Source organism: Dendrobates tinctorius, unplaced genomic scaffold (assembly GCF_039654945.1).
Source record: "Dendrobates tinctorius isolate UK_male_01 unplaced genomic scaffold, ASM3965494v1 ptg000158l, whole genome shotgun sequence".
Lineage (NCBI taxonomy): Eukaryota > Metazoa > Chordata > Amphibia > Anura > Dendrobatidae > Dendrobates > Dendrobates tinctorius.
In genome coordinates, this window is record NW_027361825.1 from 2,240,473 (window position 1) to 2,254,600 (window position 14,128).

At 44.7% G+C, this 14,128-nt stretch overlaps 1 protein-coding gene across 1 annotated transcript; it reads left to right on the top strand.

Annotated features, from left to right (window-relative positions):
- The first annotated feature begins 1,603 nt into the window (after window positions 1-1,603).
- LOC141051741 (proteasome subunit beta type-10-like) lies at window positions 1,604-7,836 on the top strand. Its single transcript, XM_073548746.1, has 8 exons — window positions 1,604-1,805; window positions 4,298-4,391; window positions 4,472-4,569; window positions 4,826-4,966; window positions 5,169-5,284; window positions 5,770-5,828; window positions 5,948-6,099; window positions 6,213-7,836. Exons 1-8 carry the CDS (start codon window positions 1,741-1,743, stop codon window positions 6,316-6,318), a joined length of 831 nt encoding a protein of 276 aa, XP_073404847.1. The 5' UTR covers window positions 1,604-1,740; the 3' UTR covers window positions 6,319-7,836.
- The last annotated feature ends 6,292 nt before the right edge of the window (window positions 7,837-14,128 follow it).

Here is a 14,128-nt window from a genome sequence, read left to right on the forward strand (position 1 = left end):
TTCTCCTGATTTTTCTTATATCTCTGCTCCTCTCTGGTCCCGAGATACGGCCTCTTCTTTCTTGCCTAAAACTCAAGTCTTGTTAGCCAAGAGGGTGCAGTCCCAAATAAGACAGCCACAAAGAATAGTATACCACGCCCCCTTGGCTAACAAGACCAGATTTCTATACAGGGAAGAGGAGGCCATATCTCAGGAACGGAGAGGAGCAGGAATAAAAGAAAAACATCACCGGATTCAGGAGAGCAGCGGCATTTACACCAGGTAATAACTTACATATTTATGGCGAGTGACACGTCACCTTTAAGGTAAAACATTATAGATACAGTATATATATATTTATGACAAGTAATAGGTCATCCTAAACTGTTTATCCGTCGGCAGCATCATATATGCAATGTCAGACTGAAGAACATTGGGCCCATCGGAGGATTTGATTCTGAGGGCCCACCATTCTCCCCCACTTAAGAGCCCATAGCAACTGCAAGGTTTCCACTATGAACTCTCCTGAAGAAGAAGCCAGGGCCCACCAGAGGATTCTCCGGTTTTCTGGTGGGCCAGTCCAACCCTGCGATATACGTACACGTACTTGTGCCTAAGATTACAGGAGAGCTTTTTTACCTACCAGCTTCTTTCTCCCAATAGGACCCCAACTGATCACTTAATAAGCCCACTCATTTCTGTGGAGCTGAGCTGCAATACCAGGTATAACCTGAGATAAGGAGTGGCGCTGTTTCTGAAAGCAGCCATGTTTTTATATTCCTGTACATAAGACAGGGAGGGATAGACTGAGCGAAGACCAATCCTTTAAGAGGCAATATAAAGTAACAGGGTGCTATCCTGATAGGGTGGCCTCTCTTATGGGGGAATTAGAAAGAAATATTTTGTTTCTTTTTTGAACATGGCGCCACTCTCACCCACAGGTTGTGTCTGGCACTGCAGCTCAGCTCCATTGAAGTGAATGATCTGCAGTGCCACATGCAACCTGTGGATAAGTGTGGCGCTATTCTAACAGGAAAGTAGCCATGTTTTTTTTCTAATCCCTTTTTTGAGATATCATATAATGATATCATTCAATTGTGTGTCACATAAGGATTCTCTTAGTACTTTTGCTTCCCCCTGACCCCGCACCTTTCATGCATAAATACCTTTCTTATATCGGTTCAGATGTATGTAAACTGCCGCTGTCTGGTCCGCTGGGCGGGGCTTATTCACCTGCTCCCCCCTCCCTGTCTTGCTGTATGCATTTCTTGTGTAGAGCAAGACAGGGGGGGAGGAGCAGTTGAATAAGCCCCACCCATCGGACCGGAACATGGCAGTTTACATACATCTGAACCGATATAAAAAAGGTACTTATGCATGAAAGGTGCGGGGTCAGGGGGAAGCAAAAGTACTAAGAGAATCCTTATGTGACACACAATTGAATGATATCATTATATGACATCTCAAAAAAGGGGTGACAGATTCTCTTTAAGTGTGCGTCCCTTTTATTTCTAGCAGATGGATTGTAGTGATATCGCTTGTCTCGAGGACTTTATGAGCGGTTGGTTGGACTTGGGCCCAGCAGCTCAGCGTGTGATGTGATACGCCAGCTCCGCATCTATCGGATGAATGGTGAGAAGATGAAAGTGAAAGGAGACTTTTCAGTTAGACAAGGGGCTGAGACAAAGTGAGCAGAGTAGAGGGACCGACAACAGCAGGGACCACCAGGGACTGTGAAGACTTCTGACCCCAGCCCCCAAAATGTTGTCAACAGGCTCCAGATATGACGCCCCACAAGGAGGGTTCAGCTTCGAGAACTGTCTCAGGTGAGGTCCAAGTCACCCTCGGAAGTTGCTATGGGACAGGGAAGGGTTTAGGGTCTTCTCCACCTGCTGAGGGTGGTGTGGTGTGGACCGTCACAGGACCCCGTTCACCACTACGGTACTAATGGTGGAATACAGGCACTGTGGAAGTGAGGGGCAGGTAAAGTATGAGGCCGACTAAGGCACCAATAAGGGAGGGGCGACAATTAATAATAATAAAAGTCACTTTCACGTTAAATTTTGGGAAAGCTGGGTGAATAGTTTGGCGGGTTGTAGTAATTTTCCCCCTTCTTACCAATCGCTGGGGACAGGAGTTACTAAACGGGTCTCTAGTAAAGATGTGACAATGTCTGGAGTTTGTGTCAGACTGTATTACAATATGGTTATATGTTGTAATAAAAAATATTTGATTAAAAAAAGAGGTGACAATACATTTGGGAACGGTAATGGGGACCATACTATGTGGGGAGTCTCCCAGAACCATACTGGGTGGGGGGGTCTCCCTGGATCAAACTGGTTGGGGCGTCTCCCAGGACCATACTGAGTGGGGGGGAGTCTCCCTGGAAAATACTGTGTGGGGGGTCTCCCTGGAACATACTGGGCGGGGGGGTCTCCCTGGATCATACTGGGTGGGGCGTCTCCCAGGACCATACTGAGTGGGGGGTTTCCCTGGAAAATACAGGGTGGGGGGTCTCCCTGGACCATACTGGGTGAGGGATCTCCTGGGACCATACTGGGGGGGTCTCGACATACTGGGGGGGTCTCCCTGGACCTTACTGGGTGAGGGGTCTCCCTGGATCATACTGGGTGGGGGGGTCTCCCTGGACAATACTAGGTGGGGGGTCTCCCAGCCTTTCCAATAACATATGTGAGTAAGATAAGCCTCAACAATTAAAGGATGAAAAATGGAGTCATACATCAGCACAACTGAGCAGCTTTGCCATTCAGGCGTCTAGAAAAGTTCCAAATTGCAAATGGTAGCGGGAATATGAGGCAGCGCAACAGTCACAAATTTTACAAATTAAGGTCCATGCAGACATTACAGATCTCACCAGTGTGGCAAGAATGGCAGCACCCCCACAATGCCAAAATGTGCCCTTAAACTTAAACCTTGCTCAGGTGCCACTCCAGTGAGAAAATAATTAGTTCCGCCAGTGTCTGAATCTGCGGTTGTGGGGTGGAGCCGGAAAAGGAGAACTGACAGGGCATGTGCAAAAGATGTAAGTCCACCTTTATTATTGCATCGTTTGCCTTCTAAAGTTTCTGGTTGCATTGTCTTGCTGGCTGCAGAATGAGTAAACTGAGAATCTGTCAGTAAGCTCGTTCCTATGGTCTGACCATAATTTTTCTGAGATCCTATCAGCTAATTTATAACTACTGACAACATCAAAGTTAAATGCGCCATTACCAAAACGCCTGTAAAAGTCAAACGTGCAAAATTGGTAAAGAAACCCAATTGTGAAAATTATTTTTAGCCCCAAATATAAGCATTTAAGATTTTTTTCACAGTTGTGGAAAACCCCTTTAAAATCTGCTAGATATGTTAAAAAAAAACAAAACAGAGTGTTGCAGTAGCTTCACCAATGCCTCCTCTCTGCTTGGGCGTGGCGATGTAAATTACGGGCGTGGATAGTTATGCACACGGAATTAACAGCACAGACTAGGTTCAGCGTTGACACAGAGGTGCGGATATTCAGCTGCGGTGACCATTTGGATTAATATCCTCTGGTTACACTCAAACCCACAACGGCCCCTTACACTCTGCCAATGATGCCACTGTACCATTAGTAGCTTCTGCTGCTATCTCCACCCCCTCCATACAATATATATATATATATATATATATATACTGTATAGGCACGCTCATTTCAGTAAGTGTGCATGTATTAAATATGCAAAGGAAGAGTCGTCTCCAGGTGTTTATGGAGGACCCCTCTTCATTTTCAATGCCCCCCACCTTCCAGAATTGCTTTGGTTTTGCTTTCTTGTGCTTTTTATCTTTACTATTTTGGGGTAGGGTCCATACATCTTTTTGATAGTTTTTTATTCTCTTTTTGGGAAGAGGAAACTATTGCCATTTGTATTTTTTTTTTTTTTGGCGTTCATCATAAGGAATAAATATATTTATTTCTTCTATTTTATTTACAAGGGGAAAAATGAACTTTTATGTCTTTTTTATATACTTTTTTTTTCTTTTTTCACATTTTTATTGGTGACCCTATATTAGAATACGATACTGTAATACCGCCGTGTATTGTAAACCTACCGATCTCCTGTGGTTTCTGATCATGTCTAAAGCTAAGTTCTGAGTTTTGCTCATGGTCATATGTCTGACTACAGGGGAGGAATGAAGCCGTTGTCTGTTAGCAGGGGCGACCGGCAGAAAATGTAATTGAATGTACAATATGAAATAATTTAGATTTCAGGAGGTGTAGTCAGATATTACAAAACCGCAGGAAGGTTGTCACTTACACGTCTCTTCTGAACGTCCCCAGAAATAACTCCATAGAAGCAAATGCATCGGCTCTTGGTCTCCAACCACCGAAAGCTCGTAAGACAGGGACTACCATTGCTGGGCTCGTCTATAAGGTTGGTTGGAGGTGCGGGGGGGTTGGGTTGTTCAGTGAGTGAGGTTTGTAGTGCTGACTTACCTGTGGTTAATTACATAGGACGGCATCATCCTGGGAGCGGACAGAAGAGCCACCGATGACATGGTCGTGGCGGATAAAAACTGCGCCAAGATCCACTACATCTCAGACAACATATAGTGAGTATGACCTGACGGTCGGGCCTTGTGCACACACATCCAGCCTGATAACCTATATAGACATCGGTGGCAGTCCCTGAGCTAGGACCACCATTAACTTCTAGAAAAAAGGTCTCCTTGCACCAGGAACCTGAAACCGGCCAATAGAGGTGACAGGTCTGATCCATGGGGTGGGCTTCTTCTACAACCCTTATGTCTTAGCCGCTGCTTACATGTAATACTGTCCCCCCTCCCCTTACTTTGTATTTTCCTCCAGTTGCTGTGGAGCCGGCGTGGCTGCTGATGCCGAATATGTGACCAACCTTTTGTCCTCCAACTTGGCAATGCATGCGATGTCCACGGGAAGACCACCACGTGTGTGCACGGCGACCCGGATCCTGAAACAGCTGCTGTACAGGTGAGTATGGACTGAGACTGTGACACAAGAGCAGGTTCGTGGGTGGCTGGACGTGTAGAAGGCTTGGCTTCAAAATGGCCGAAGACAATGGCTTCAACTTCCTCTTCCATCCTACAACAGGATCGGCAGTGCCATGATGTAAAGCTCATGCGTATATAAGTTGTCGTACATGACCTTACTTCCTTATCTGTTCTCCTCTCAGATATAGAGGCCACGTAGGAGCATCGATCATCATAGGGGGGTATGACGTCCATGGACCCCACATTAACGGTGTCCACCCTCATGGATCCACTGACAACAGTCTCTTCACGGCTCTTGGTGAGACATGAGATGATTCATACGTCACAGACTAAGGGAAACCCGTCGATAAATGCACATTCACATTACTATAAAGTAATAAATATTTTTTACATTTTCTTTTCGCCAACATAAGGGACCTGGACCTGCGATCACTTGATTGTATTGCAGTATATGGTTATTTTACTGGTCCCCATTGGGCAGATCTTCTTAGGAGCACAAATATGGTAGACACAGGGGTCTTCAGTTGGCCTCAAACTGCGTTGACAACTACTCGTCATCCAGTGGTCATATGGGGTGACAGAGGAGCCACTAACCCCCTAAGATGCTGCAGTCACTATTAACCATAGTATCTAAGGGGTTAGCCTGTGTAATACAGCAAGCATATGCCTTGTAAGAAGCGAGATCTGCCCCTCAGCCCACTCCATACACGTGCACCCTCTATGCAAGCACCTTTAACTTCATCCTCTGCGCCGATTCTGACAGATCTCCCCCACTGATTGTAGGATCCGGCGCACATGAGGCCATCGCTGTCTTAGAAGATTGCTACAAACCCAACATGTTGGTGAGTGCGTGATACCACCCGGGGCCCATGCTGTTCTGTAGAGTCTACACTGGGCCAGTATGGGCTCCATTTCTTCTCCACAGACATTAGATCTTGATTTTACCCTTCCCATCTCTCAGCTGAAGGAGGCTAAGCAGCTGATGACGGCCTCCATAACGGCGGGCATCCTCGGTGACCTTGGATCCGGCAGTGGAGTGGATCTATGTGTCATTACACGAGAAGGGGCGCAAGTTTTACGAGGTTACACCCAGACGGAAACCAAGGGGAAAAGGTAAAATTTGTAGGAAAGTGGCCATACATAATTATAGGGGACGCCTGTTAGTGGGGGTATAATGATCAGGCATAATGTGCTTTTTTATGTTTGATCCTTCTCTCTCAACCTAGGTCATCTTCATACCGTTATCCTCGGGGCACCACCGCCATCCTGGGAGAGACCATAACTGCTTTCGATTTGGTGGAAGAAACCGTTCAACTAATGGACGTGGAATAACAATAAAAAAAAGGGAACCTCATCAATAATCAGCCTCATTGCTACTGATAGCGAGCGCTCGACCCCGTACATGACCAAACCTGATTGTGCCGCCATGTGAAAGACGGGGCCGCTTCATGATCAGCAAAAGATTTACCTCTGCTGCCGCCTGGCCGCCTGATTGTATCCCTACTGCTGCAATCCGTACATATAATCCCGATCATTTTCTCATTGGTATGTGCGATGTTTCCTATAAGAAAAAATTAACACCTTAAAGATGCCATTTTTCTTTTCTTTTTTTTGCACTGTTGCACCTTTTTCCAAGAGCCAAAAACATTTTCATTTTTCCATCAACATAGCCCCATGAGGGCTTATTTTTTTAATCTTTTTTGCCAGATCAGTTGTAGTTTTGTATGATCTCATTCGTTTTACTATACAATATACTGAAGAATGGGGAAAAAGTAGAGCTGTGATGAAATAGTGAAAAAAAACAAAATTCTGAATCTTGGGGGTTTGGTTCTTCTGGTGTCTGGCGTACAGCAATGATTCCCCGGGTCAGCGCGATTATGGCCATAACAAGCTTGCGTAGTTTCTTTTGTAGTTTTTTTTTACATGAGACGTTTTGACCTCCTTTTATTCTATTATTAGATGCGGTGATCAAAAAACACCTATTCTGGAGATTCTATTTTTTTCGTTACAGGGTCTACTTTATGGATTAAATCATCTTATACTGAATTTTTTTTTTGTATTTTTTATAATGTGGAAGAGGGATTCAAATTTTTTTAATTTTTTTTTAAATCCTGTTTTTTAAAACACTGGAATTTTTACACCGTTCCCAGCCGGCTCTGTAAACTTTTTGAAAGGTGGGTGAAGCTTATCTTAGAGGGGGCACAGCTGAAACATCCTTCAAAATGTAAGCCACAAAAGTGGCGTAAACTGTGACTTAGATGCACGTCAGCCCCAGACTGGAGTCCGTCTCTTGTGGTGGGGCAAATTTAGAGGCGCGTGACTCTTAATAAATTGGAGCATCTACTTCCAGTGCTCTCCCTTCTTCAAGACCGTTGAACAAAAAGACAGTCTTATTTTATTTTTCAGTCCCACTTAGACGACTTTATCCTGCGATCGCTTGTACTAAGTTTTGCAGAATATAGTAAAAATTGTGGTCTCTTGTCCTCTGTGGAGCAAGTTCTGCTCCTGCTCTACACACGGCCCATTATGTACTGTCACGTCCTGGGAGGGGACGTGTTAAACATCTAGGTCATGGTCAGCAAGTCGCACTAATTTTTGGTCGTACAACCTACCGTATTCATCATGTATCTCCAGTCTTAGATCAACCGCTCACTCGCCGCCGCTGCTCTCCACATAATAAACTCTTCTTTTTTGTGATGATTTTTATTACAGAAACAAAAATATAAAATAGCAGCGATGAAAAAGTGTGAAAAATGGAAAATGAAGGGGATTTTTTTTTAATTCTATTTCATATGTCTACGTTCAATCATATTCTGCTTCAAAATCCACAATAAAAAAACGTTGAAATAAGTCTCCTGCTGATTTAAAAGGGAAAACGCACCTTTAGGGCGCAGGCTGCCGCTTTCTAAAAAGAAGCAACATCAATTATTGAAGTGTTTCTGCTTGAAAAACAACTGAAGACTGAACCAAAAAAAATAACCCATGCCCAAAAAATGGCTAAAATCAGCATAAAAACTGTATCTCCTGACCTAATATACACTGGCGGCCACATCATCCATCACTTGTACAGGGGTTTCTCAGATTATGTCTCTCCTGCGTAGTGGTCAGTTGGTAACAGTCACAATGAGGCACGGAGGAGAGAGGGCCAGTGTACAGCAGGGGGACTACACCCCACATTTTGTACAGAGCCAGAGTAGCGCCATACAACAGCTAGTGGTCATTTTCAGTATTTCAGCTCAGTTCCTATTAAAGTGACCGTGATCTGAGCTGCAGTGTCCGAGCACAGCCGCCACACGGTGTAAGAAGCGATACTGTTTCGGTTCCATTCAATGATCAGTCAATGATACCAGGTGGTTGATGGGGTGTCATTATAGGTCATCAATATCCCAATTGGTGGTGGTGTGGGATAAATCATCAATATCACTCATCTGTGGAATACCCCATATTACATAAAGGCACCAGACGGTACAGGTTTTCATGCCATTTCTTAAGAAGGAAAATGTTAACATGTTTTCATCAGAAAACCCCATTATCACCTGCGATCCGCTTTTCCGGAAGCCCCACAGAGAATGATTGACGGCGTCCTACCTGACGCTCTATGTCATACCAGGGATAATACATGCCGATCAGTGAGGGTCCCAATGGTCCGACCCTGCAGAGCAATAAACTTATCACCCCTTGATTTGGGGGAGTTACTGCTGGGAGATGACCAGTATGGCTTCCTATAATAAATAATAATAATAATAAATTTTATTTCTATAGTGCCGACATATTCCGCAGCACTTTACATTTCAGAGGGGACTTGTACAGACGATAAACATTACAGCATAACAATAATCACATAGATCATAACAGATACCAAGAGGAATGAGGGCCCTGCTCACAAGCTTACAATCTATGAGGAAAGAGGTAGACACGAAAGGTGGGTGGTAACAGTTGCCCTGATCGTATGGACCAGCCATAATGTTAAGTGTGTAACAGTACAGACACAGAGGGCTAATGGATGCATAAAGCATGTGGGAACATGATGCTGGGAACCTGGTTATGGTAAAAACTTTTGGCTGTGCCACATAAGGATAGATTAGGTTAATGTGTTGAGGCGGTAGGCCAGTCTGAATAAATTCGTTTTCAGGGCACGCTTAAAATTGTGGGGATTGGGGACTAATCGTATTGACCTGGGAAGTGCATTCCAAAGAATTGGCGCGGCACGTGTAAAGTCTTGGAGACGGGAGTGGGAGGTTCTGATTATTGAAGATGCTAACCTCAGGTCATCAGCAGAACGGAGGGCGCGGGTAGGGTGGTATACTGAAACAAGGGAGGAGATGTAGGGTGGTGCTGAGCCATGAAGGGCTTTGTGGGTGAGGGTAATAAGCTTATACTGAATTCTGGAGTGGATGGGTAGCCAGTGTAATGACTGGCACAAGGTAGAGGCATCGGTGTAACGATTGGTGAGGAATATGATCCTGGCAGCAGCATTCAAGACACCTATACTCTAAACGTTCATAAGACGGGCAGCCACCCAGCTTTCCTGTTCTCATGTTTGGCAGATGTCACTTATGTAGGAATGTGGGAGCTGTGAATTTATAAGGACTTAATTAGACGTAGGACCCCAAAGTGACCGCAGGTAGGGTTGTAATGGAGGCCATATTATATGGCACCAGACTGGAACCATACTGGAACCAGATGTCAATGGGTCTGGGGTAATACAAGCTTTGTCCAGTAGATGTCATCTGAGCACACATCTTCATATGAAGCTCCATAGCAGCGACCATATAGCATTCATTACATGGTCAGATGAGCCTGGTGATATCATCCTCCATGTCAGGACTACACTGATATCCATCACGCAACATTTTTTCATTTTTAAGTGATGAAAGAAATTCAAACATTTGTATGAAAAAAAATTGCTTTGCCATTTTCCGTGGCCGTTTCTTTTTTTCCCGTCTGTGAAGCCAACATTTTGATACCAATTTGGGGTACACACGACATTTTGATCACTATTTATTTCTGTATGTTATTTGTTTATATCTTTTTTGCATTTTTTTAGGGCCATGCAGTGACCAGTAAAACGCAGCTGCGTTGATTTTTTTTTCTCTTTATGGCGATTACTAAGTATACATCATATTTTGATAGTTCAGGCTTTTACGGACACCACAATGCCACTTGTTTTCTTTAATTTCTTCATTTTTAATGGGGGTTGGAGAATGAAATGTTGCATATTTGTTTTAAACTATTCTAATTTTTTCACTTTATTTTTTACTTCCTCCTAGGGGAATTGAACCAGTGCTCATCTGATCGCTTATATTGTCTACTGCAGGGCCACAGTATTGCTGTAATTGAGGGCCATGTGTTCAGTATTGGATTTGCTGCGATTGGGGGGGGCCACGTGTTCAGTACTGGATCTGCTGCGGTCAGGGGCTATGTGATCAGTGCTGGATCTTCTGTGGTTGGGGGCCACGTATTCAGTGCTATATTTGCTGCAGTCGGGGGCCACGTGTTCAGTGCTATATCTGCTGCGGTCAGGGGCTACATGTTCAGGGAGATATCTGTTGCAGTTGGGAGCTACGTGTTCAGTGCTATATCTTGTGGTCGGGGCCACGTGATCAGTGCTGGATCTGCTGCAGTTGAGGGTCGCGCGATCAGTGCTATATCTGCGGTCGTGGGCCACGTGTTTAGTACTATATATGCTATGGTCGGGGTTCTCGTGATCAGTGCTATACAGTATATATATATATATATATATATATATATTTATGTAGCTTTGACGTCATAAAAGGAAGGGACACATTTCTTGCACAGGGGCCCTAAGCTGTTAGTGTCCGCCCCTGCTCAGAGACAATGGAAAATTACAGATTGCGGCTGCAGAGGAGAAATCGTGTTATTGAGCTGTCGCGTATACAGCAGGTACTTTATCTCACATATGTCTTCCTGTATCTGCAGGCGGCTGAGGCCTTCCTTGTGGAGCTTTTTGAGGACTCTCACCTCAGCAGTCTAAGGCTAAGTTCACACGTAGCGGAATTCCTGCGGAAGTTACCGCAGGAATTCCGGAATTCCATTCAGCGGGAAAATTGCATTTTAAATTCCCGCGATTTTCCCACGGAAAAACTAGCGATTTGCAAGCGTAATTAACTTGCAGAATACTAGCGTTTTCCAAGCGATCTGTAGCATCACTTGGAAAACTGATTGACATGTTAATTACACTCATCAAACATAGTGTTTGACGAGTGTGACCAACTTTTTACTATTGAGGCCGCCTATGCGGCATCAGTAGTAAAAGATCTAATGTTAAAAATAATTAAAAAAGCTTAAAAATCGTGGTTATATTCACCTTCCGATGTCCCTCGCAGCGTCCCCAGGCCTCCGCGATTCTCCGGCAGGTCTCGTTCCCAGTGATGCATTGCGGCAATGACCTTTGACGTCTCGGTCTCGCGAGATCGCTACATGATCGCGAGACGCGACGTCAGCGAAGGTCATCGCAATGCATCTCTGAGATCGGGAGCTGCCGCGTGTATCGCTGAAGCCTGGGGACGCTGCGCGGGACGTTGTAAGGTGAATATAACCCGATTTTTTAATTTTAATTCTATTTTTTTACAGGGATATGGTACCCACAGCCCGGAGGACAGTCTCCTCTCCTCCGGACCGTGGGTACCATCCGCAAATGTTCTGCTTACTTTTCGCATGGTGGGCTTAGCCACATGCGGAAAGTAAGCAGAACAATGCATTCCTATGTGGGCGGAATCGCCGCGATTCTGTAAATTAATGAGCATGCTACGTATTTTTCCGCGATGCGATTCCGCCGCGGGAAAATCCGCAGCATTAGCACAGCATTGCAGAATCCCATAGGATTGCATGGGATGCTGTTTTTTCGCGTTTTCGCGGCAAAATCGTGCAGTAAAAACTGCCGCGAAAAAATGCGACGTGTGAACGCAGCCTTACAGGGTCACTCTCCGCACGGAGGATCCGCTGCCACCGGAATGGGCTGGGATAATTCATCAGATCACAATTATCTGATCCAAAATTCTCCTACTTCCCAATGAAACGTTCCCGTTAATAATAAATTATTTACAGTTTTCATAAACATCCTGAAGTTGTCGGTGTATCGGCTTTAGTGCCCCCTCCTGACATTAGTTCAGCGCTGGGATGTTTCCATTTATTATTGGGGTAAATGTAGTCCAGTCAAAATACGATAAAAAAAATCCTGTACCCTCAACAAATTCCAAGAAAGCCTTTTATTGTTTTTTTTGGTAGCATTACATGTAGGGAAAAACATACTAAAAGTTTACCAAGATAGGGTTACCACAAAGGGTCCAAATGTGGAGTCAAAGAATATGGCCGCCAAAGCTGTAAAATGTTAAATGCGACTCGCCTTTCAGTGTCTGTCATATTTCTTTTACAATTACTACTATTATTATATTTATTATTTAACGATTTATTTATCTTCTTTTACAGAGCTGAGAATGATGGAAAGTCAAGAAACTTGCCCCTTATGCAGCCATGAAGTAGAAGATGACGGAGAAAGAGTGGTGATTGGTGCGAAAGGAGCTGAAGGGATCAATAAAGCCAGTATTGAGAGGGGCATTAGCACTGTGGTAGCTGCTGGAGCAGTGGTGCACAAGAGATGTCGTATGAACTACATAAACAAGAAGCAAATAGACTTGCATAAGAAAGCTACTTCCGCTCATCGTTCACCTGCCAAGAGAGGTACACGGGTGTCTACTGGATCCTATGATAGCACAACGCAGTGTTTGTTCTGTGGACATGAAGTGGTGAAGACAAGATCTAGTAGTGATTTCGATGACTATAGCTTTGTTAAAACGGATGGATTTGTAAGGTCCATCTTGTCACATTGCAATCAGCGTAATGATGACTGGGCAATCACCATTCAAGGGAGAATCGCGTACTTTGGGAAGGACTTACATGCTGCAGACTGTCTGTATCATCGTTCATGTGACATTAACTTTCGGACAAATTACGGAATTCCTATGCGTCATGGTGGTGGATCTACTACAAAGAAACTGCGGAAGGTAGGGAGGCCGATGATCATGGACCAAGAGCAAGCGTTCTTGAGAATGTGTGCATTTCTCGAGGACAACGATGAAGAGCAACTGACTGTCACAGATCTTGCAAAGAAAATGACGGAGTATCTTGTAGAAGGAGACATTGCTGCCTATAGTAATAAATGGCTGAGGTATAGGCTGGAGGAGAGGTATGGCGATTCGCTATTCATGGCAGAGTGTGAAAGGTTGCCTAACATTGTAACGTTCCGTGAAAAGACCAGAATAATCCTGAGGGACTATTTCCGTAGTCAGGAAACGGATGAAGAAGCCCAGAAGAGAGCCATCATAGAGACTGCGGCCAAACTAGTCAAGAGCGATATCAAGTCTAAGATCCCATCTTCAACCGATGAATATCCGAAGACTTCTTCGCTTGAATGTCAGTCTTCCTTAGATTGTCTCCCCCTGAGTTTGCTTTGCTTGCTTGAAACCCTCTTCGTTGGAAAGGACATTCACAGGAAGGTCGCAAGCATTGGACAATCAGTTCAGGCTGTACGTCCCAGGGCTGTAGTAGCTCCATTGCAGCTTGGGTTAGCAGTCCAGCTCCATCATCATTTCAGGTCTCGATTTCTTGCAGACAGTCTCTCAGCTATGGGATATTGTTCATCATATTCGGAAGTTCAGCGATTCAAGGAAAACGCTGCCGCTTCTGTTGGCCAGGATGTACTCGGTGGTACCATGGACAGACTGGATATGGCACTGCTGTTCGCTGCGGACAACGTCGATCATAATATCATCACGTTAGATGGGAAGGGGACTTTCCATGGCATGGGGATGGTAGCTACTGCGACTCCAGGAAGGAAGGTCAGTCGCACTGTTCTCAGATGGAAGACTGCGGACTTGGAGATAGTTGAACAAAGCAGAGTTGATGTAAGGGAATACCGTTTCGCAAAACACACTCGCCGAAACATAAAATTCAAGCCCTTGCCTTTTCTCGACGCCATTCACCATCGTGTTGATGTATTGTGGGAGATGTCTTTACGCTTCAAACAGCCTGCACCAAGCTGGAATGGAATGATGCACATGCTACATAAAGACTGTGATCATCCGGGGTCATCTTCGGTAATCTTCCTGCCCATCTTTGACAT

Bases quoted from the DNA above. Each gene is read 5' to 3' on its own strand.
- LOC141051741 (XM_073548746.1), top strand. From the start codon at position 1,741: ATGTTGTCAACAGGCTCCAGATATGACGCCCCACAAGGAGGGTTCAGC. The intron at 4,967-5,168 runs GTGAGTATGGAC...TTCTCCTCTCAG, and splicing joins CTGAAACAGCTGCTGTACAG to ATATAGAGGCCACGTAGGAG. The intron at 5,285-5,769 runs GTGAGACATGAG...CACTGATTGTAG, and splicing joins CAGTCTCTTCACGGCTCTTG to GATCCGGCGCACATGAGGCC.